General features: G+C 43.3%; 1 protein-coding gene across 2 annotated transcripts in view; it reads right to left on the bottom strand.

Moving 5' to 3' along the window:
- Positions 1 to 21,065, bottom strand: part of tulp4a (TUB like protein 4a) — a 599,754-nt gene that overhangs the window by 271,096 nt on the left and 307,593 nt on the right. For both annotated transcript variants that reach the window (XM_048535765.2, XM_059648470.1), the window contains one exon: positions 19,573 to 19,739. In XM_048535765.2, the coding sequence (XP_048391722.1) occupies positions 19,573 to 19,739 (167 nt within the window). The remainder of the gene's footprint in view (positions 1 to 19,572; positions 19,740 to 21,065) is intronic.

Here is a 21,065-nt window from a genome sequence, read left to right as displayed (position 1 = left end):
ACTGATAAGTCCATTTTGTTCCAAATGGGAATAGATTTTATATCTCAGTGTCTTCTCCAGCAGCTTTCCGACAACTGACGTCAGGCTCACCGGTCGATAATTACCTGGATTATCCTTGCTACCCTTCTTAAACCAGGGGACAACATTAGCAATTCTCCAGTCCTCCGGGACCTCAACCATGTTTAAGCATGCTGCAAAGATATCTGTTAAGGCCCTGGCTATTTCCTCTCTTGCTTCCCTCAATAATTGACGTGGTGTACATGGACTTCAGTAAAGCCTTTGATAAGGTTCCACATGGTAGGCTATTGGTCAAAATACGGAGGCATGGGATTGAGGGACGTTTAACAGTTTGGATCAGAAACTGGCTTTCTGTAAGAAGGCAACGAGTGGTGGTTCATGGAAAATATTCAGACTGGAGTCAGGTCACTAGTGGTGCGCCTCAAGGATCTGTTTTGGGACCAGTGCTGTTTGTCATTTTTATAAATGACTTGGACGAAGGCAAAGGTGGTTGGGTTAGTAAGTTTGCAGATGAGAGTAATATTGGTGGAGTGGTGGACAGTGTGGAAGAATGTTGTAGGGAGACTTGGATAAACTCCAGAATTGGGCTGAAAGATGGCAAATGGAGTTCAATGCGGATAAATGTGAGGTGATTCACTTTGGGAAGAATAATAGGAAAGCAGAATGGTCAAAGGCAAGATTCTTGGTAGTGTAGGCGTGCAGAGGGATCTTGGTGTCCATGTACATAGATCCCTGAAAGTTGCCACCCAGATTGACAGTGCTATTAAGGTGGCTTACAGTGTGTTAGGTTTTATTGGTAGAGGGATTGAGTTCTGGAGCCGTGATGTCATGCTGCAACTGTACAAAATGCTAGTGCAGCCTCACTTGGAATATTGCGTGCAGTTCCAGTCACGCCATTACAGGAAGGATGTGGAAGCAATGGAAAAGGTGCAGAGGAGATTTACCTGGATGTTGCCTGGTCTGGAGCTAAGGCCTTATGAAGGAAAGGCTGAGCAACTTAGGGCTGTTCTGATTGGAGAGAAGGCTAAGAGGGGATTTAATTGAGGCATACAAGATGATTAGAGGATTAGATAGGCTGAACAGTGAGAGTCCTTTTCCGAGGATGATGACATCAGCTTGTACGAGGGGGCATAGCTACAAATTGAGGGGTGATAGATGTAAGACATATGTCAGAGGCAGGTTCTTTACTCAGCCTGCCAATGTAGTTAACTCAGCCACAGTAGGGGCATTTAAACAGCCCTAGATAAGCATATGAATGATGATGGAATAGTGTAGGAGGATGGGCTTAGATTAGTTCACAGGTCTGTGCAACATCAAGGGCCAAAGGGCCTGTTCTGCACTGTATTGTTCTATGTTCTATAACCTGGGATAGATCCCATCCAGACCTGGGGACTTGTCCATTTTAATGCCTTTTAGGATACCCAACACTTCCTCCCTCTTTATGCCGACTTGACCTAGAGTAATCAAACATCCATCCCTAACCTCAACTTCTGTCATGTCCCTCTCCTTGGTGAATACTGATGCAAAGTACTCATTAAGAATGTCACCCTTTTTCTCTGACTCAACGCATAACTTTACTTCTTTGTCCTTAAGTGGGCCAATCCTAGAGCAACCCCTTGCTCTTTATATATGAATAAAAGGCTTTGGGATTTTCCTTAACCACATTTGCTGAAGATATCTCATGTCCCCTTTTAGCCCTCTTAATTCCTTGTTTCAGATTTGCCCTACATTCCCGATATTCTTCCAAAGTTTCGTCTGTCTTCAGTCGCCTAAACTTTATGTATGCTTCCTTTTGCACTTAGGTAGGCTCACAATTTCACCTGTCATCCATGGTTCCCTAATCTTGTCATTTCTATCCCTCATTTTCACAGGAACATGTCTCTCCTGCATGCTAATCAACCTCTCTTTAAAAGCCACCCATATATCAAACGTGGATTTACCTTCAAACAGTTTCTCCCAATCTACATTCCCCAATTCCTGCCGAATTTTGGTATAGTTGACCTTCCCCCCGTTTAGAACTCTTCCTTTAGGACCACTCTCGTCTTTTTTACAACAATATTAGGCAGGAACTGGAGAATGTAGATTGGGGCAGACATTTGAGGGCAAATCAATATCTGGTGTGTGGAAGTCTTTCAAGTGTAAGTGGCTGGGAACTCAGGACTAGCAAGTTCCTGTAAGAATGAAGAATAAGTATGACAAGTTTAGGGAACCTTGGATAATGAGAGATATTGTGAGCCTAATAAAAAAAAGGGGGCATTTATCAAGGCTAGGAGGCTGGGAACAAATGAAGCAAGGATGGAATACAAGGAAAGTCGAAAGAAAATTAAGCAAGGCGTCAGGAGGGCTAAAATAGGCCATTGAAAGTCATTGGCCACACAGGATTACAGACAATTCCAAGGCTTTGTATACATACATAAAGAACAAGAGCATAGCAAATAAGATGGTTGGCCTACTCAAGGACAAGAAGGGGAATTTATGTGTGGAGTCAGAGGAAAGGGGTGAAGCTTGCTGAAAGAAGACAGAGGGTGGTAGTTGATGGGAAATGTTCATCCTGGAGACCAGTTACTAGTGGTGTACTGCAAGGGTCGGTGTTTGTCATTTTTATAAATGACCTGGATGAGGGTGTAGAATGATGGGTTAGTAAATTTGCAGATGACACTAAGGTCGGTGGAGTTGTGGATAGTGACAAAGAATGCTGTAGGTTGCAGAGAGACATAGATAAGCTGCAGAGCTGGGCTGAGAGGTGGCAAATGGAGTTTAATGCAGACAAGTGTAAGGTGATGCACTTTGGTAGGAGTAGCCGGAAGGCAAAGTACTGGGCTAATGGTAAGATTCTTAGCAGTGTAGATGAGCAGAGAGATCTCGGTGTCCATGTACACAGATCCTTGAAAGTTGCCACCCAGGTTGACAGGGCTGTTAACAAGGCATACAGTGTTTTAGCTTTTATTAATAGAGGGATCAAGTTCCGGAACCAAGAGGTTATGCTGCGGCTGTACAAAACTCTGGTGCGGCCACACTTGGAGTATTGTGTACAGTTCTGGTCACCGCATTATAAGAAGGATGTGGAAGCTTTGGAAAGGGTGCAGAGGAGATTTACTAGCATGTTGCCTGGTATGGAGGGAAGGTCTTATGAGGAAAGGCTGAGGGACTTGAGGCTGTTTTCATTAGAGAGAAGAAGGTTGAGAGGTGACTTAATTGAAACATATAACATAATCAGAGGGTTAGATAGGGTGGATAGGGAAAGCCTTTTTCCTAGGATGGTGACGGCGAGCACGAGGGGGCATAGCTTTAAATTGAGGGGTGAAAGATATAGAACAGATGTCAGAGGTAGTTTCTTTACTCAGAGAGTAGTAAGGGAATGGAACGCTTATCCTGCAACGGTAGTAGATTCGCCAACTTTAGGTACATTTAAGTCGTCATTGGACAAGCATATGGACGTACATGAAATAGTGAAGGTTAGATGGGCTTCAGATCGGTATGACAGGTCGGCACAACATTGAGGGCCAAAGGGCCTGTACTGTGCTGTAATGTTCTATGTTCTATGTTCATGTTCTAAGTATTAAATGAGTACTTTGCATCAGTATTCACCATAGAGAAGGACTTGGATGATTAGTCTGGGGTAGTGTGTACAGATAGTTAGAGTCAAGGTGAGATCAAAAAGGAGGTGGTACGAGGGCTCTTGAAAAACATTAAGGCAGACAAGTCCCTAGGGCCTGATGAGATACACACCAGAATACTGATGGAGGCAAGGGAGGAAATTGCTGGGGCCTTGAGGGAAATCTTTGTATCCTCAATGGTTACAGCGGAGGTCCCAGAGATTACAGAATGGCCAATGTTGCTCCTTTTTTAAGAAGGGTGGCAAGGATAATCTAGCTAATTACAGTACAGTCAGCCTTACATCAATGGTAGGGAAATTATTGGAGAGGATTCTTCGAGACAGGATTTACTCCCATCTGGAAATAAGTAGGCTTATTAGCGAGAGGCAACATGGTTTTGTAAAGGGAGGTCATGTTTCTAGCTTGGTTGAGTTTTTTGAAGAGGTGATGAAGATGATCGATGAGGGTAGGGCAATGGATGTTGCCTACATGGACTTCAGTAATGCCTTTGACAAGGCCTCTCCTGGTAGGCTTATACAGAAGGTAAAGCTGCACGGGGTCAGATGTGAGCTTGCAAAATGGATAAAAAACTAGCTCAGTAATAGAAGACAGAGGGTAGCATTGGGTGTGTTTCTGAATGGTGGGCTGTGACTAGTGGCGTTCCTCAGGAATCAGTGTTGGGGGAAAATGTAATTAGTCTGATTAGTAAGTTTGCCAGTGACACAGAAGTTGGTGGAATTGCAGATAGTGATGAGGACTGTCAAAGGATACAGCTGGATAGATTGGTTGGTGACTTGGGTAGAGAGATGGTAGATGGCATTTAATCTGGTAAAATACGAGGTAAGGCATTTTGGAAGGTTTAATCCATTAAATATACATTAAATGGCAGAACTCTTAGGAGTACTGATAGGAAAAACACAAGAGAGGTGCCAGATGACTGGGCAAGAATGTGACATACTTATTCAACAAATACAGCAAGATTTGGACAATATCCAGGCTTGAACTGATAAGTGGCAAGTAACATTCACACCACGCAAATGCCAGGCAATGACCATCTCCAATAAGAGACCACCTGATTTTCGGCCCTTGATATTCAATGGTGTTACCGTTTCTGAATCACCCATGTTCAACATCCTCAGGGTTACCATTAAGCAGAAAATGAACTGGACATTCCATGTAACCACGGTGGCTATAACAGAAGGACACAGGTTTGGAATACTGAGATGAGTAACTCACCTCCTGACTCCCCAAAGCCTGTCCACCATCCACAAGGCACAATTCAGGAGTATAACAGAATGCTCCACAATTCCTAGATGAGTGCAGCTCCAAAAATACTGAAGAAGCTTGAAGCCATCTCAGGCAAAGCAGCTCACTTAATTGGAAGAGCTCTCATTTAGCATGCCAGAGGTAGTGGGATCGATGCCCGCATTCTCCAGAATGTTCTTCTGAGGAGCTTATACATTTAGGGCTGCACTGTGGCTCAGTTTTTAGCACTGCTGCCTCACAGTGCCAGGGACCCAGCTTTGATTCTACCTTCAGGCGATTGTGTGTGGAGTTTCCACATACTCCACGTGTCTGCATGTGTTTCTTCCCACAGTCCAAAGATGTGTAGGCTAGGTGGTTTGGTCATGCTAAAATTGCCTGTAGTGCTCAGGGATGAGTAGATTAGGGGGATGGGTTCTGGGTGGGATGCTCTGAGGGTCAGCATGGACATGTTGGGCAGAGAACCTGTTTCCATACTGTTGAGATTCTATGGATTCTAAGATCTATGATCCACAAGCTCCCTCCATTTTTGATGTTCATTAACCACAGTGTGTACTATCTACGAGATGCACTGCAGAAATTCACCAAAGAGCTTGAGACAGCACCTTTCAAACTCATGACCACTTTCATTTGGAAGGACAAGGGTAACAGGTATAAGGGATCACTATCTTCTGCAAGTTTCCCTCCAAGCTATTCACCAACCTGACCTGGGGTTGTAGTACCATTCACTCATTGTTGCTTAGTCAAAATATTGGATTCCCTACCTCAAAGCACTGAGGATCTACCTACAGTACAAGATCTGCAGTGGCTCAAGGTGATAGTTCACCACCAACATCTCAAGGGCAACTAAGGACAGGTAATAAATGTTGGCCAGCCAGCCATGCCCATGACCCACAAGTGAATATATTTCTAAAAATCTACAGAGATAGTGGATGCACTGGTAGTAATTCTCCAAGAATCCTTAGATTCAGGACAAGTAAAATAGGATTGAAAAACTCCCAGTATAACACCTTTACTCAAAAAGGGAAGGAGACAAAAACAGTTTATTATTGGCCAGTAAGTTTAAAATACTAGAGTCTATTATAAAGTTCTTAAGAGCACCGCACTTAGAAATACAACATAAAATCAAACGGAGTCAGCATGGCTTCGTGAAGGAAAATCATACCTCACAAATTCATTGTAATACTTTAAAGCAGTATCAAGCATAAGCGAAAAAGGGGAATGTATAAATTCAACATATTTGGATTTCAAGAAGTTGCTTAGCAAAACATTAGGCAACCAGATAAGAATCCAGGATGTTTAAAGTAGTAGAAGACAGAGTTGGGATAGGAAAGCATTTTCAGGATGACAAGCTGCAACTGAAAGGGTGCAACTGGGAACAATGTTGGGGCTCCAATTATTTACAATATATTTTAATCACTAGGATGAGAAATGTGATGTACAGCAGACACGTTTGTGGATGACAAATTCATGGAGCAGCATGGTGGCTCAGTGGTTAGCACTGCTACCTAACAGCACTGGGGACCCAGGTTCGACCCCACCCTCATGCCACTGTCTGTGTGGAGTTTGCACGTTCTCTCCTTGTCCATGTGGATTTTTGCTGGGTGCTCTAGTTTCCTCCCATAGTCAAAAGATGTGCAGGCTAGGTGGATTGGCTGTGCTAAATTGCCCATCATGTGTAGCTTAGGTGTGTTAGCCATGGGAAATACAGGGAAAGGGCATGGGGATGGTTATGGGATTCTTTGGAGAGTTGGTGTGGACTTGTTGGGTCAAAGGGCCTGTTTCCACACTGTAAGGATTTGAGTCAATAACACAGAGTCTGCAGAAGGTTACAGACAGGTTAAGCAAGTGGGCAAAAACTTTGCAGATGTGTACGTTTCAACAATAGTAGCTTGCATGATAGACACAAATCTGCAAACATTAATTCCCTCCACTGCCCATATTCAGTAACAAATTGTGTACCACCTACAAAGAAACTAGAAGTAGAATTGAGTCAATTTTGCTATTCAAGCCTGCTCCATGCTCCACCATTCAACATGATCATGGTTGATCCTCTATCTCAATGCCACATTCCCACTTTCTCTCCATACTCCTTGATTCTTTTAACATCTAAAAACATATCTCCTTCTTGAATGAATTCAATGACTTGATCTCCATAGCCCTCTATGATAAATAGTTCAACAGGTGCACTATCCTTGGAAGGAAGAAATGTTTCCTCACATCAGTCCTAAAAATGGTTTCCCCTGCATCCTGACAGACTGTCCCAGTTTGAGACTCCATAATCGGTGAAAACACTCTGCCTGCATTTGGTCTGTCCTGCCTAGTTAGAATTTTATACTTTTCAAACAAATCCCCTGTCTGCCTTCTAAATTCTAGTGAATACAGATCCAGTCAAACTAATCTCTCCTCATAGGACAGTCTTGCCATCCCCAGTTTCAGCCAAGTGAAACTCCACTACACCCCCTCCACATTAAGTATACCCTTTCTTAGATGTTGAGATGAATACTCAGGCTTTCTGTTTTTCACTTTGAAGTATGTAACTTCTCGTTTATCATGTTATACAGTATCTGCCATGAGTTTGCCCACTCATCCAACTTGTCTAAATTACTCTGAAGCATCCTGTATCCTCTCTCAACTCTCAATCTCTTCCATTTTTGTGTCATCAGCAAACTTGGAAATAAGGCATTTGGTTCCTTCATCCAAGTCATACATTTTCTGAACAGCTGGGGGCCAAGCACTAGTCCTTGTGGTACCCTACTAGTCACTAGGCCCACTAATTGCCCCTCTTTGTTTCCTGTCCGTCAATTCTCAATCCATGACAATATATCATCGTCTATTCCATGTACTTTAATTTTATCCACTTACCTTTTAAAAGGGACCAGATCAAAAGCATTCTGAAAATCCGAATACACTACATAGATAGGATGAATGCATTTAGTCTTTTTCTCAGCGATGGGCAACTGAAAACTAAAGGGCATAAGTTTAAGGTGAGAGGGCAAAGATTTAAGAAGGATCTGAGGGGCAGCTTCTTCACACAGAGAGTGGTGCATATATGGAATGGGCTGCCAGCGAAAGTAAATGAGGTTGGTACAATAGCAACACTTAAAAAACTCCCCCTCCCACTCTTTGAACGACGTGTCCGTGTGGGCCTCCTGCAGTGCCACAACGATGCCACCCGAAGGTTGCAGGAATAGCATCTCAAATTTCACTTGGGAACCCTGCAGCCCAATGATATCAACGTGGACTTCACAAACTTCAAAATCTCCCTTCCCCTGACCGCATCCCAAAACTAGCCCAGCTCGTACCTGCCTCCCTAAACTGTCCTCAAACCTATCCACACCTCCCATCTCTAGCCCCAACCCAACTCCTCCCTACTAGCCTCACCCCTCTTCCTTGACCTGTCCATCCTCCCTGGACCAATCTATCCCCTCCCTAACTCACTTTTACTGGCTCCATCCCCACCTCCTTGACCTGTCCATCCTCCTTGGACTGACCTATCTCCTCCCTAACTCCCCACCTACACTCACCATTACTGGCTCCATCCCCACCTCTTTGACCTGTCTGTGTCTTTTTCATCTATCTTCTCCTCTATCCATCTTCTATCTGCCTCCCCCTTTTTCTCCCTATTTATTTCAGATCCCCCTTCCCCATTTCTGAAGAAGGGTCGAGGCCCAAAACAACTGCCTTCCTGCTCCTCTGATGCTGCTTGGCCTGCTGTGTACATCCAGCTGTACACCTTTTTATCGCACATGTAAAAAACGTTTGGATAGGCACATGGATGGGAAGGTTTTAGAGGGTCATGGACCAGATGCAGGCAAATAGAACCAGCTGAGTGGGCATCCATGTTCAGCATCGACTGGTTTGGGCCAAAAGGCTGTTTCCATGCTGTATTACTCCATAGTCTATGATTACATCAACTGGTTTCCCCAACCCTCCCCTCAACAGACAGACTTGGAAATGTATCATGGTTCCTTCAGTACAGCCTGCTCAAAATTTTGGAATTTCCTCCCTAGCATTCTTGTGGGTCAACCGGGACAAAATGGAATGCAGCAGTTGAACAAGATGGCTCACCAACACTTGCTCAAGGGCAACAAAGGATGAGTAATAAATGCTGGCCCAGCCACCCATGCCCACATCCCACAAGTAAAGTTAAAAAAAAAATAATTATTTTCTAATTTAAATTTTTACATCACAGCAATGGCATGGTGTGTTTAGGGCTCTGTTGTTTTTCTTTGGGGAAGTTTTTGAAGAAATAATAGCAATTGATTTGTTTTAGGTTTAACAGCATTTTAATCCCAACATAATGTGTAGGTTGCTCCATGATCCAGCTTTTGTGGCTGAGGATTTGGTCACTTGTGCAAAATGTCCTTCAAGAGTGTAGTCACACTCAACTGAGATACTTGCCTCAACATCATCCTTAGTTGATTGAGACATCCTGGAATAAATGCGAAGACCATTTTATCAGGAAAGAATTAGTTACAGCAAATGGTTTCAACGTTGCTTTCCAATTTAAAGAGAGTTAAGTTACACAGTAAAGAATTTATTAAGGTCCCAACTTAAAATTAGATCTAGGGAATTATGAATCAACACATAAAACATTGAGATGGATTGAGGTTGAGAGGGTGGAAAGTGTCAAGTTCCGAGGAGTAATGATAACCCACAAACTGTCCTGAACTTTTTACGTAGATGTGATGGTCAAGAAGGCACAACAACACATCTTCTTCCTCAGGCAGCTCAAGAAATGGGGCATGTCCATAAGGACCCTCACTGATTTTTACAGATGCACCACTGAAAGCATACTGTCCAGGAACAAAATGGCCTGGTACAGCAACTGTTCTGCCCAGGGCTATAAGAAACTACTGAAGGTTGTGTGCACAGCACAGACCATCACGAAAGCCAACCTTCCAGCCACGGACTCCATTTCCATGGCTCATTGTCATGTAAAGGCTGTCAACATCATTAAGGACCCATCACACGCCAGTAATGCTTTTCTACAACCACTTCCATTTTGCAGAAGATATAGAAGCTTGAACACGCACCAGCATCTTCAGGAGCATAGAACATGGAACATAGAACATAGAACATTACAGCGCAGTACAGGCCCTTTGGCCCTCGATGCTACGCTGACCTGTGAAACCAAATTGAAGCCCATCTAACCTGCACTATTCCATTATTCTCCATATGTTTATCCAATGACCATTTAAAAGTCCTTAAACTTGGCAAGTCTACTACCGTTGCAGGCAGGACATTCCACACCCTTACTACCCTCTGAGTAAAGAACCTACCATTGACATCTGTCCTATATCCATCATCCCTCAATTTAAAGCTATGTCCCCTCGTGCTAGCCATCTCCATCTGAGGAAAAAGGCTCATACTGTCCACCTTATCTAATCCTTTGATCATCTTGTATGTCTATATTAGGTCAACTCTTAACCTTCTTCTCTCTAACAAAAATAGCCACAAGTCCCTCAGCCTTTCCGCATACGACCTTCCCTCCATACCAAGCAACATCCTAGTCAATCTCCGCTGCACCCTTTCCAATACTTCCACTTCCTTCCTATAATGCGGCAACCAGAACTGTACGCAATACTTCAAGTGCGGCTGTACCAGAGTTTTGTACAGCTGCAACATGACCTCATGGCTCCGAAACGCAATCTCTCTACCAATAAAACCTAACACACCTTACGCCTTCTAAACAACCTTATCAACCTGGGTGGCAACTTTCAGCGATCTATGTACATGGACACCAAGATCTCTGTGCTCAGCCGCACTACCAAGAATCTTACCATTAGCCCAGTATTTTGTATTCCTGTTACTCCTTCCAAAGTGAATCATCTCACACTTTTCCGCATTAAACTCCATTTGCCACCTCTCAGCCCATCTCTGCAGCTTATCTATGTTCCTTTGTAACCTGCAACATCCTTCCGCACTTTGCACAACTGCACCTACTTTAGTGTCATCTGAAAATTCCTTCATCCTTGGGCTCCTAAGATGCTGCTTGGCCTGCTGTGCTCCTCCAGCTTCACGCTGTGTTGTCTTGGATTCTCCAGCATCTGCAGTTCCCATTATCCCTCAGCCCACAAACAGCAGTGGTCCCCAAGACAGATCCTTGGGTACACCACCAGTAACTGAACTCCAGGATGAACATTTCCCATTAACCACTGCCCTCTGTCTTCTTCCAGCTAGCCAATTTCTGATCCAAACTGCTAAATCATCCTCAATCCCATGACTCTGCATTTTCTGCAATAGCCTACCTTGGGGAACCTTATCAAACGCTTTACCCTCATCCACCTGTTTCGTCACCTTCTCAAAGAGCTCAATAAGGTTTGTGAGGCACAACATACCCTTCACAAAACCATGTTGACTATCCCTAATCAAATTATTCCTTTCTAGATGATTATAAATCCTATCTCTTATAATCCTTTCCAACACTTTACCCACAACTGAAGTAAGGCTCACTGGTCTGTAATTACCAGATTGACCCTCCTCCCCTTCTTGAACAAGGGGACAACATTTGCTATCCTCCAGTCTTCTGGCACTATTCCTGCAGATAATGATGACATAAAGATCAAAGCCAAAGGGTCTGCAAATCTCCTCCCTAGCTTCCCAGAGAATCCTAGGATACATCCCATTCGGCCCAAGGACCTTATCTATTTTCACACCTTCCAAAATTGCTAAAACCTCCTCCTTATGAACCTCAATCCCATCTAGTCGAATAGCCTGTATCTCAGTATTCTCCTCGAAAACACTGTCTTTTTCCTGTGTAAATACTGACGAAAAATATTCATCTAGCGCCTCTCCTATCTCTTCGGACTCCATGCACAATTTCCCACTACTGTCCTTGACTGGCCCTAATCTTACTCTAGTCATTCTTTTGTTCCTGACATACCTATAGAGAGCTTTAAGGTTTTCCTTGATCCTACCTGCCAAAGACTTCTCATGTCACCTCCTGTCTCTTCTTAGCTCTCTCTTTTGGTCCTTCATGGCTAACTTGTAATTCTCAAGTGCCCTAACTGAGCCTTCACGCCTCATCTTTACATAAGCCTCCCTCTTCCTCTTGACAACAGTTTCAACTTCTTTAGTAAACCACGGTTCCCTCGCTTGACCACTTCCTCCCTGCATGAAAGGTATATGCTTATCAAGGACAAGCATTAGCTGTTCCTTGAACAAGTTTCACATTTCAATTGTGCCCAACCCCTGCAGTTTCCATCTCCATCCTATGCATCCTAAATCTTACCTAATTGCCCCATAATTGCCTTTCCCCCAGCTAAAACTCTTGCCCTGCAGTATATATCTATTCCTTTTCCTATTCCTATTCCTACCTATTCCTAGGTGGATTGCCCGTAGTATTCAGGGATGTGTGGGTTATAGGGGGATGGGTCTGGGTGGGATATATCAAGGGGCGATTTGTTGGGCTGAAGGGCCTGTTTCCACATTGTAGGGAATCTAACACTAAATCTAAAAACTTTGCATCGCTAAAGTAAACATAACCGAACTGTAGTCACTATCACCGAAGTGCACACCTACCTCCAAATCTAACACCTGGACTGGTTCATTATCCAGAACCAAATCCAAAGTGGCTTCACCCTAAACCAGCCCAGTTCATCCCCTCCCCCCACTGCACCACACAACCAGCCCAGCTCTTCCCCCCCACCCACTGCATCCCAAAACCAGTCCAACCTGTCTCTGCCTCCCTAACCGGCTCTTCCTCTCACCCATCCCTTCCTCCCACCCCAAGCCGCACCCCCAGCTACCTACTAACCTCATCCCACTTCCTTGACCTGTCCGTCTTCCCGAGACTGACCTATCCCCTCCCTACCTCCCCACCTACACCCTCTCCACCTATCTTCTTTACTCTCCATCTTCGGTCCGCCTCCCCCTCTCTCCCTATTTATTCCAGTTCCCTCCCCCCATCCCCCTCTCTGATGAAGGGTCTAGGCCCGAAACGTCAGCTTTTGTGGTCCTGAGATGCTGCTTGGCCTGCTGTGTTCATCCAGCCTCACATTTTATTATCTTGGCTTCACCTCTTGTTAGCTGATCTACATACTGTGTCAGGAAACCCTCCTGCACACATTGGACAAAAACTGACCCATCTAACGTACTTAGGGGCGGCACGGTGGCTCAGTGGTTAGCACTGCAGCCTCACAGCACCAGGGACCCAGGTTCAATTCCAGCCTCGGGTAACTGTCTGTGCCGAGTTTGCACATTCTCCCTGCGTCTGCATGGGTTTTCTCCAGGTGCTCCGGTTTCCTCCCACAGTCCAAAGATGTGCAGGGTGGGTGGATTGGCCATGCTAAATTGCCCATAGTATTCAGGATTATAGGGGGATGGGTCTGGGTGGGATCTATCAAGGGGCAGTTTGGACTTGTTGGGCCGAAGGGCCTGTTTCCACACTGTAGGGAATCTTGCCTAGCACACACCCTACGCAATGTAACCTGTATGCCTGTAATTTTTTTTTAAACCCTATGATCTGTGTGCCTTCGTTTATCTGTCTGTACTGCTCATAAACAAATCTTTTCACCTTGCTTAGATACACGTTAGTAAATCAAATCAAATCACAAAATCTTGGGAACAAAAAATTTATAAAAGAATAACATCCACATACAAAAATACCAGAAAACTGTTTCATACCACTAGCCAAAATGGCAGCAAGATGGGAAATTATCAGCTTTAAAGAAATATGACATACAACCAAACAAACTAAATTCTTGCAAATCATTTCCGTTCATTAGTTTAAAATCAATTTTTGAACATATTTGAACTTAAACTGCTTCATTACCTTCAGACTAACAACATATCCCAGAGATTTTCACAGTTAATTGCTAAAGTACTACACTCCTACACAAATACCACACCTGGGTGAACTTCTTTCTTTGCATTTCCTTTTCTTCAACTAAGATTTCTTCCCACTGTCCTTGAACCTGTCCATCCCATTTCTACTCTCAGTAGTTCCTTTTGCACCCTGCCCCCAAAATCACAATTTGGGCATTTTAGGCCCTCACCGTTCAACTTCAATAGATTATTTGGTGGCATGGTGGCTAAGTGGTTAGTACTGTTGCCTTACAGTGCCAAGGTCCTGGGTTCAATTCCACTCTTGCGACTGTCTGTGTGGAGTTTGCATAGTCTCTCCAGGTCTCTGTGGGTTTGCTCCCACAGTCCAAAGATGGGCAGGCTAGGTGGATTGGCCATGTTAAATTGCCCATAGTGCAGAGATGTGTAGATTAGGTGGATGGCCTGGGTGGGATGCTCTGAGGGTTGTTGTGGACTTATTGGGCTGAAGGGCCTATTGCCACACTGTAGGGATTCTACAAATAAAAAATAAATTGCTCACCATTTTTGCCAACTCCAGCTGTTACCAGCTAATGCATTTTCCCCTTCTGTCTCCATTCATTATTATGAAGGGAACGTTCTCTCTGTGGCACTGTGAGCAACTTTTCTATCATACAAATACCCTTTTCATGTAAAAGCAAGAGATGCAACACTTACCTATATATATAAACTCTCTGCTCACTGTCGAAAGACCTAAAAACATAAAACTGAGATTCACAAGTACTTCTTTCAATCCAGAATACTATATTCCTACAGCCTTTACTATATCATGGAGACCAAATGGAGAGTGAGTGCTGGCTTTACAAAGTTCAGCAAAGGAAGTGTCACCTTGAGTTTCTGGCCATCTATCATTATAGTTGAAGTCTACAGCACAGAAAAAGGTCCTTCAGACCAGCCATTCTGCACTGAAAAAGACGTACCTAACTACACTAATCCCATTCTCCAACACTTGACAAGTGCATGTCAAGGTTCGATTCCAGCCTCGGGCAACTGTCTGTGCGGAGTTTGCACATTCTCCTCATGTCTGCGTGGGTTTCCTCCGGGTGCTCCAGTTTCCTCCCACAGTCCAAAGATGTGCAGGCTCGGTGGATCGGCCATGCTAAATTGCCCATAGTGTTCAGGGGTCTATGGGTTATAGGGGGATGGGTCTGGGTGGGATGTTTCAAGGGGTGGTGTGGCCTCGGTGGGCCGAAGGGCCTGTTTCCACACTGTAGGGAATCTAATTTAAATACTTCTTAAATGTTCTGAGGGTTTCTGTCTCTACCAACCTTACAGGCAGATTGCCACCATCCTCTAGGTGAAAAAACATTTCCTCTCATTCTTTCTAAACTTCCTGTCCTGACCTTAAATCTGTGTCTCTGGTCACTGATCCCTCCATCTTACCTCAATTTTATATATCTCAATTATGCCCTTGCCTCAGTCTCATCTGCTCCAAGGAAAACAACCACAATTTTTCCAATTCATCATCGTAGCTAAAACTCTTCAGTGACAAATCTCATTTTACTGTAATGCAGCACAATCACATTCCTCCAACAATGTGGATTCTAGAGCTGCACACAATGCTCTAGTTCTAGCCTAACCAATGTTACAGCTCTAGTATAAGTTCCCTGGTCTGAAATTCTATGCCTCAACTAATAAACGCAAGTATCCACTTTATAAGACCATAAGACATAGGAGTGGAAGTAAGGTCATTCAGCCTATCACGTTCACGCCACCATTTAATCATGACCGATCGGCATTTCAACTTCCCCGCACTCTCCCCATAGCTCTTAATTCCTTGTGAGATCATGAAATTATCAATCTCTGCCCTGAAAATATTTAACATCCCGGCCTCCACTGCACTCCGTGGCAATGAACTCCACAGACCCACCACTCTCTGGCTGAAGAAATGTCTCCTCATTTCTGTTCTAAATTTACCCCCTCTAATTCTAAGGCTGTGCCCACCAGTCCTAGTCACCCCGCCTAATGGAAACAACCTCCCAGCGTCCACCCTTTCCAAGCCATGCATTATCTTGTATGTTTCTATTAGATCTCCCCTCAACCTTCTAAATTCTAATGAATACTATCCCAGGATCCTCAGTCGTTTATCATACATTAAACCTACCATTCCAGGGATCTCTGCTGGACATGCTCCAGTGCCGGTATGTCCTTCCTGAGGTGTGGGGCTCAAAACTGGACACAGTATTCTAAATGGGGCCTAACTAGTGCTTTATAAAGTCTCAAAAGTACATCACTGCTTTTATATTCCAACCCTCTTGAGATAAGTGACAACATTACATTTGCTTTCTTAATCACGGATTCAACCTGCAAGTTAACCTTTAGAGAATCCTGGACTAGCACTCCCAGATCCCTTTGTACTTCGGCTTTATGAATTTTCTCACCATTTAGAAAATAGTCCATGCCTGTATTCTTTCTTCCAAAGTGCAAAACCTCACATTTGCTCACTTTGAATTTCATCAGCCATTTCCTGGACCACTCTCCTAAACTGTCTAAATCTTTCTGCAGCCTCCCCACCTCCTCAGTACTACCTGCCTGTCCATCTAACTTTGTATCATCGGCAAACTTCACCAGAATGCCCCCAGTCCCTTCATCCAGATCATTAATATATAGAGTGAATAGCTGCGGCCCCAACACTGAATCCTGTGGGACACAACTTGTCACTGGTTGCCATTCCGAAAAAGAGCTCTTTATCCCAACTCTCTGCCTTCTGTCAGACAGCTAATCCTCAATCCATGCCAGTAGCTCACCTCGAATACCATGGGCCCTCACCTTACTCAGCAGCCTCCCATGAGGCACTGTATCAAAGGCCTTTTGGAAGACAGATAACATCCATTAGGTTTCCCTGGTCTAACATACTTGTTACCTCTTCAAAGAATTCTAACAGGTTTGTCAGGCACGGCTTCCCCTTACTAAATCCATGCTGATTTGTTCTAATCCAACCCTGCACTTCCAAGAATTTAGAAATCTCGTCCTTAATGATGGATTCTAGAATTTTACCAACAACCGAGGTTAGGCTAATCGGCCTATAATTTTCCATCTTTTGTCTTGATCCTTTGTTAAACAAGGGGGTTACAACAGCAATTTTCCAATCATCTGGGACTTTCCCTGACTCCAGGGACTTTTGAAAGATCACAACCAATGCCTCCGCTATTTCCTCAGCCACCTCCCTCAGAACTCTAGGATATAGCCTACTGGGGCCAGGAGATTTATCAATTTTTAGGCCTTTTAGCTTTTCTAGCACTTTCTCTTTTGTAATGCCTACCATACTCAACTCTGCCCCCTGACTCTCCTTCATTGTTGGCATACTACTCATGTTTTCCACTGTGAAGATTGACACAAAGTACTTATTAAGTTCTTCAGTTATTTCCTTATCTCCCATCACTAGCTTTCCAGCATCAATTTGGAGTGGCCTAATGTCTACTTTTACTTCTCATTTGTTTCTTAAGAAACTTTTACTATCATTTTTAATATTACTGGCTAGCCTACCTTCATATTTGATCCTCTCCTTCCTTATTTTTCTCTTTGTTATCCTCTGTTTTTATAGTCTTTCCAATCTTCTGATTTCCCAGTGTTCTTGGCCACTTTACAGGCTGTGTCTTTTTCTTTGATACATTTCCTGACGCCCTTTTTCAGCCATGGCTGTCTAACCCACCACCCCTCCCCCCGGATAATCTTTCTTTTCTTCGGTATGAACCTCTGTACTGTGTCCTCAATTACACCCAGAAACTCCTGCCATTGTTGCTCTACTATCTTCCCCACTAGGCTCTGCTTCAGTCGATTTTCATCAGTTCCTCTCTCATGCCCCTGTAATTACCTTTATTTAACTGTAACACCATTACATCCGATTTTGCCTTCTCTCTTTCAAACTGCAGACTGAACTCTACCACATTATGATCGCTGCCTCCTAAGTGTTCCCTTACTTTAAGATCTTTTATAAAGTCTGGCTCACTACATAGCACTAAGTCCAGAATAGCCTGCTCCCTTGTGGGCTCCATCACAAGCTGTTCCAAAAAGCCATCCTGTAAGCATTCCATGAATTCCCTTTCTTTGGATCCACCAGCAACATTATTCACCCAGTCTACCTGCATATTGAAGTCCCCCATGATCACTGTGACCTCGCCTTTCTGACATGTCCTTTCTATTGCCCGGTGCATCTTGCGCCCCTGGTCCTGATCACTGTTAGGAGGTCTGTACATAACTCCCATTATGTTTTTTTTTCCTTTGTGGTTCCTCAACTCCACCCACACAGACTCCACACCATCTGACCCTATGTCATTCAGTGCCATAGATTTAATTTCATTCTTAACAAACAGGGCTACCCTGCCCCTTCTGCCCACTCCCTGTCTTTTCGATTAGTTTTAAATCCTCGCATGTTTAACTGCCAGTCCTGAACCCACTGCAACCATATCTCTGAGATGCCTACCACATCGTAATCTTTCAAGATGATTTGTGCTGTTCATTCATCTACTTTGTTATGAATACTACGAGCATTTAGGTAAAGTGCCTTAATGCTAACCTTCTTATCATTATTAGAGATATTGGAAATCTTAAGATGTCCTAAGTTATCCTTCCTTTTTGCTGCATTCCTAGTCTGCCTCAAACTTAAACCCACTTGTACACATACTATCCTGCTCCTTGTCTTTCCATTCAACTCCATACTCTCTGTCGCTTTCACTTGCCCTTCCCCCCCCACCTCAGAAGTTTAAACTCCTGCTGACCACCCTATTTATCCTTTTCGCTAGAACACTTGTTCCGCATCGGTTTAGGTGGAGACCATCCCAACGGTACAGATCCCCCCCCCCCGCCAGTTCCAAAACTGATGCCAATGCCCCATGAAATGGAATCCTCTTTCCCACACCAATCCCTAACTGTGGGAATGTGGTAACATGGAAGTGCCAACCATACCCAAATGCAAAAACATGCAACTGCTAACATGGGAAATGGGTGCAAGGCGGATAGATGCGTTGCTTTTTATATCTCTTTTAGCTTCTAAAAGCTGGTAAGTGTTCAAGGCTTTAAAATGTCAGCACATTCGTCAGTTCTTTAGCATTTATCCCTCTAAACACAGGCAGTGGTACCGATGATGTATAATGTTTAATTTATAGCTTATGCAATTTAAATACTTGGTACAACTTCAAACAGCTTTTGTTTTTATTTATTTATTTATTCATAGGAATTGGGCATCACTGGCTTGGCTAGCATTTATTGTCCATCCCTAACTGCCAAAAACTTCCTGGCCACAAAAATGGTGTTGTATTATATGCTATGTCAATTTGTTTGCTGAAATCTACAGTATAAAAATGTATAATCTTGCATGTGAAAGCTATCTATGGATGTTCCACCACGTCTTCCCTGAAAGTAAAATCACTGAAAACTATGCATGATAAAAAAAGGCACACATGCCTAAGAAGAATCCGCAAAGGGTCTCTCGTTATTTTGACCAAGACCAATATGCAGAGTTGGTTTTAACTCTACATTCAATTGTATATTGTACTTATATTTATATTGTATAAGTTAAATCTATACTTTTAACGTTTGGAAAATTCATAAATCACTAAGCTTCTTTCTTAACCTAAATATTCAATAATGATCCACTTTTCAGAGTCAGCGTCCAGCATACCCATGTATTCACATTTCTTTAATTCACAGACTTAGATGTCCTGCTTTGCCTTTTTGATATACATAAAGAACAAAATTATGCTGAATTATATTCATATATTTCAGATCATACCAATTTTGGTAAAAATACATACGCGGCCACAAATTTTTAAACGATTTTCTGTGAAGTTTACATATAACTGTTATAATGGAAATACTTTCTGAAGGTGTTTTATTAAAATGAAAATTACTGATCCAACTTCTGTACCTGAGTGGGACTTTCCAGTGTGTAAATGTGTTCTCCATGACTATTATAGAATTTAACTGCAGCATTTTTCACTACTGGAAGACTTCCTGACTCGTAAGTTTGACTCTGCTTCTCCATGCCTGCTACAGCGAGTAAGTTCCCCTGGCTGCTCCACTGTACGACTGCATCTAGAATAATAAGGCAGACAATAAAAGAATAACCACAGTAAACTGACAAAAAAAACCCAATAATTTTTGTTTAAGTCTTCAAAAATAACAACTGTTGATTGACTCAAAAGAATTATTTGAAGACTAGGTGCCATTTAGTGAGTTCTCAATGCATTGAGCAATTGATCTGAAACCTATGTGCATGGGTACAGAGTTATTTATTATCATTATATACAGAAAGCATACATTCAAGTGATTGCATATGAAACATACAACTTTGAAACATGGGTTTCCTCTGGGTGTTCCGGTTTCCTCCTGCAGTGCAAAGACGCGCAGGCTAGGTGAATTGGTCATGCTTAATTACCCATAGTGTTCAGGGATGTGTAGGTTAGCTGGGTTACAGGGGGATGGATCTGGGTGGGATGCTCTGAGGTTCGGTGTGGACTCGTGGAGCCAAAGGGCCTGTTTCCACACTGTAGGGATTCTATGATCTATGATCTAATTTTTAAAATGCTCACACTTCACATAAAATCTCAAACTAGAAACTGTATGCATCCAGTTACACACAATGATATTCAAGTATCCTTGCTTCTCATTTATCATGTGTTATTTCATCTGTGAGGCAGTCGGTGTACATGGTTACCAGGGACCTGTTCTCTTCTTGCAGTCATAACCACCTTGTCTACGCTGAACTAGCCGAGAGGATTGGACCCATTAAAACCACCTCAAGAAATCAAAACATTCAAATGACAGAAGGAAAGAACCACTCTGAATTATTTCATATAATGATACATAATCATTATCCATCCAACAGCCTGAAGTGCCTTTCCAGGTGAAGCAGCATTTCACCTGTAACTCCTCCAACGTTGTGTATTGTATTCGCTGTACCCAAAGTGGCCTATTCTACATTACAGAAACCAAATACAGACTGGGTGACCACTTTGCAGATCACTTTCCCATAGCTGGTCATTTTAACACAGCGCCTTTCTTGCATGCTCACATGTCTGTCCCACAGTGTTCCACTGAATCACAACATCTCATCTTCAGACTAGGAACTTTACAGCATTCTGGACTTAATATTGAGTTCAACACCTTTAAATTGTGAACCATTTCTTCTCTTTCTTTCAGCTTATTATCATGTCCTCCCCTCCCTCCTGTGCCAGTTGCTGTCCTTTCAAGTCTGGCAGGAGACACGCCATTGTTCTACCACTGACACATTCCAAACACTCAGTCTGAACTATCAACATCTTTTCTTCACTAGCAGCATACACCCAGTACCCGCACACCACTTCTACCCTCCCAAAATATAGCACAAATGCTCTGACAAAGTGTCATCTAAATTTGAAA

Source organism: Stegostoma tigrinum, chromosome 9, assembly GCF_030684315.1.
Source record: "Stegostoma tigrinum isolate sSteTig4 chromosome 9, sSteTig4.hap1, whole genome shotgun sequence".
Taxonomy (NCBI): Eukaryota; Metazoa; Chordata; class Chondrichthyes; order Orectolobiformes; family Stegostomatidae; genus Stegostoma; species Stegostoma tigrinum.
Note: the sequence above shows the minus strand (reverse complement) of the source record. Positions and strands in the feature narration are given on the sequence as shown.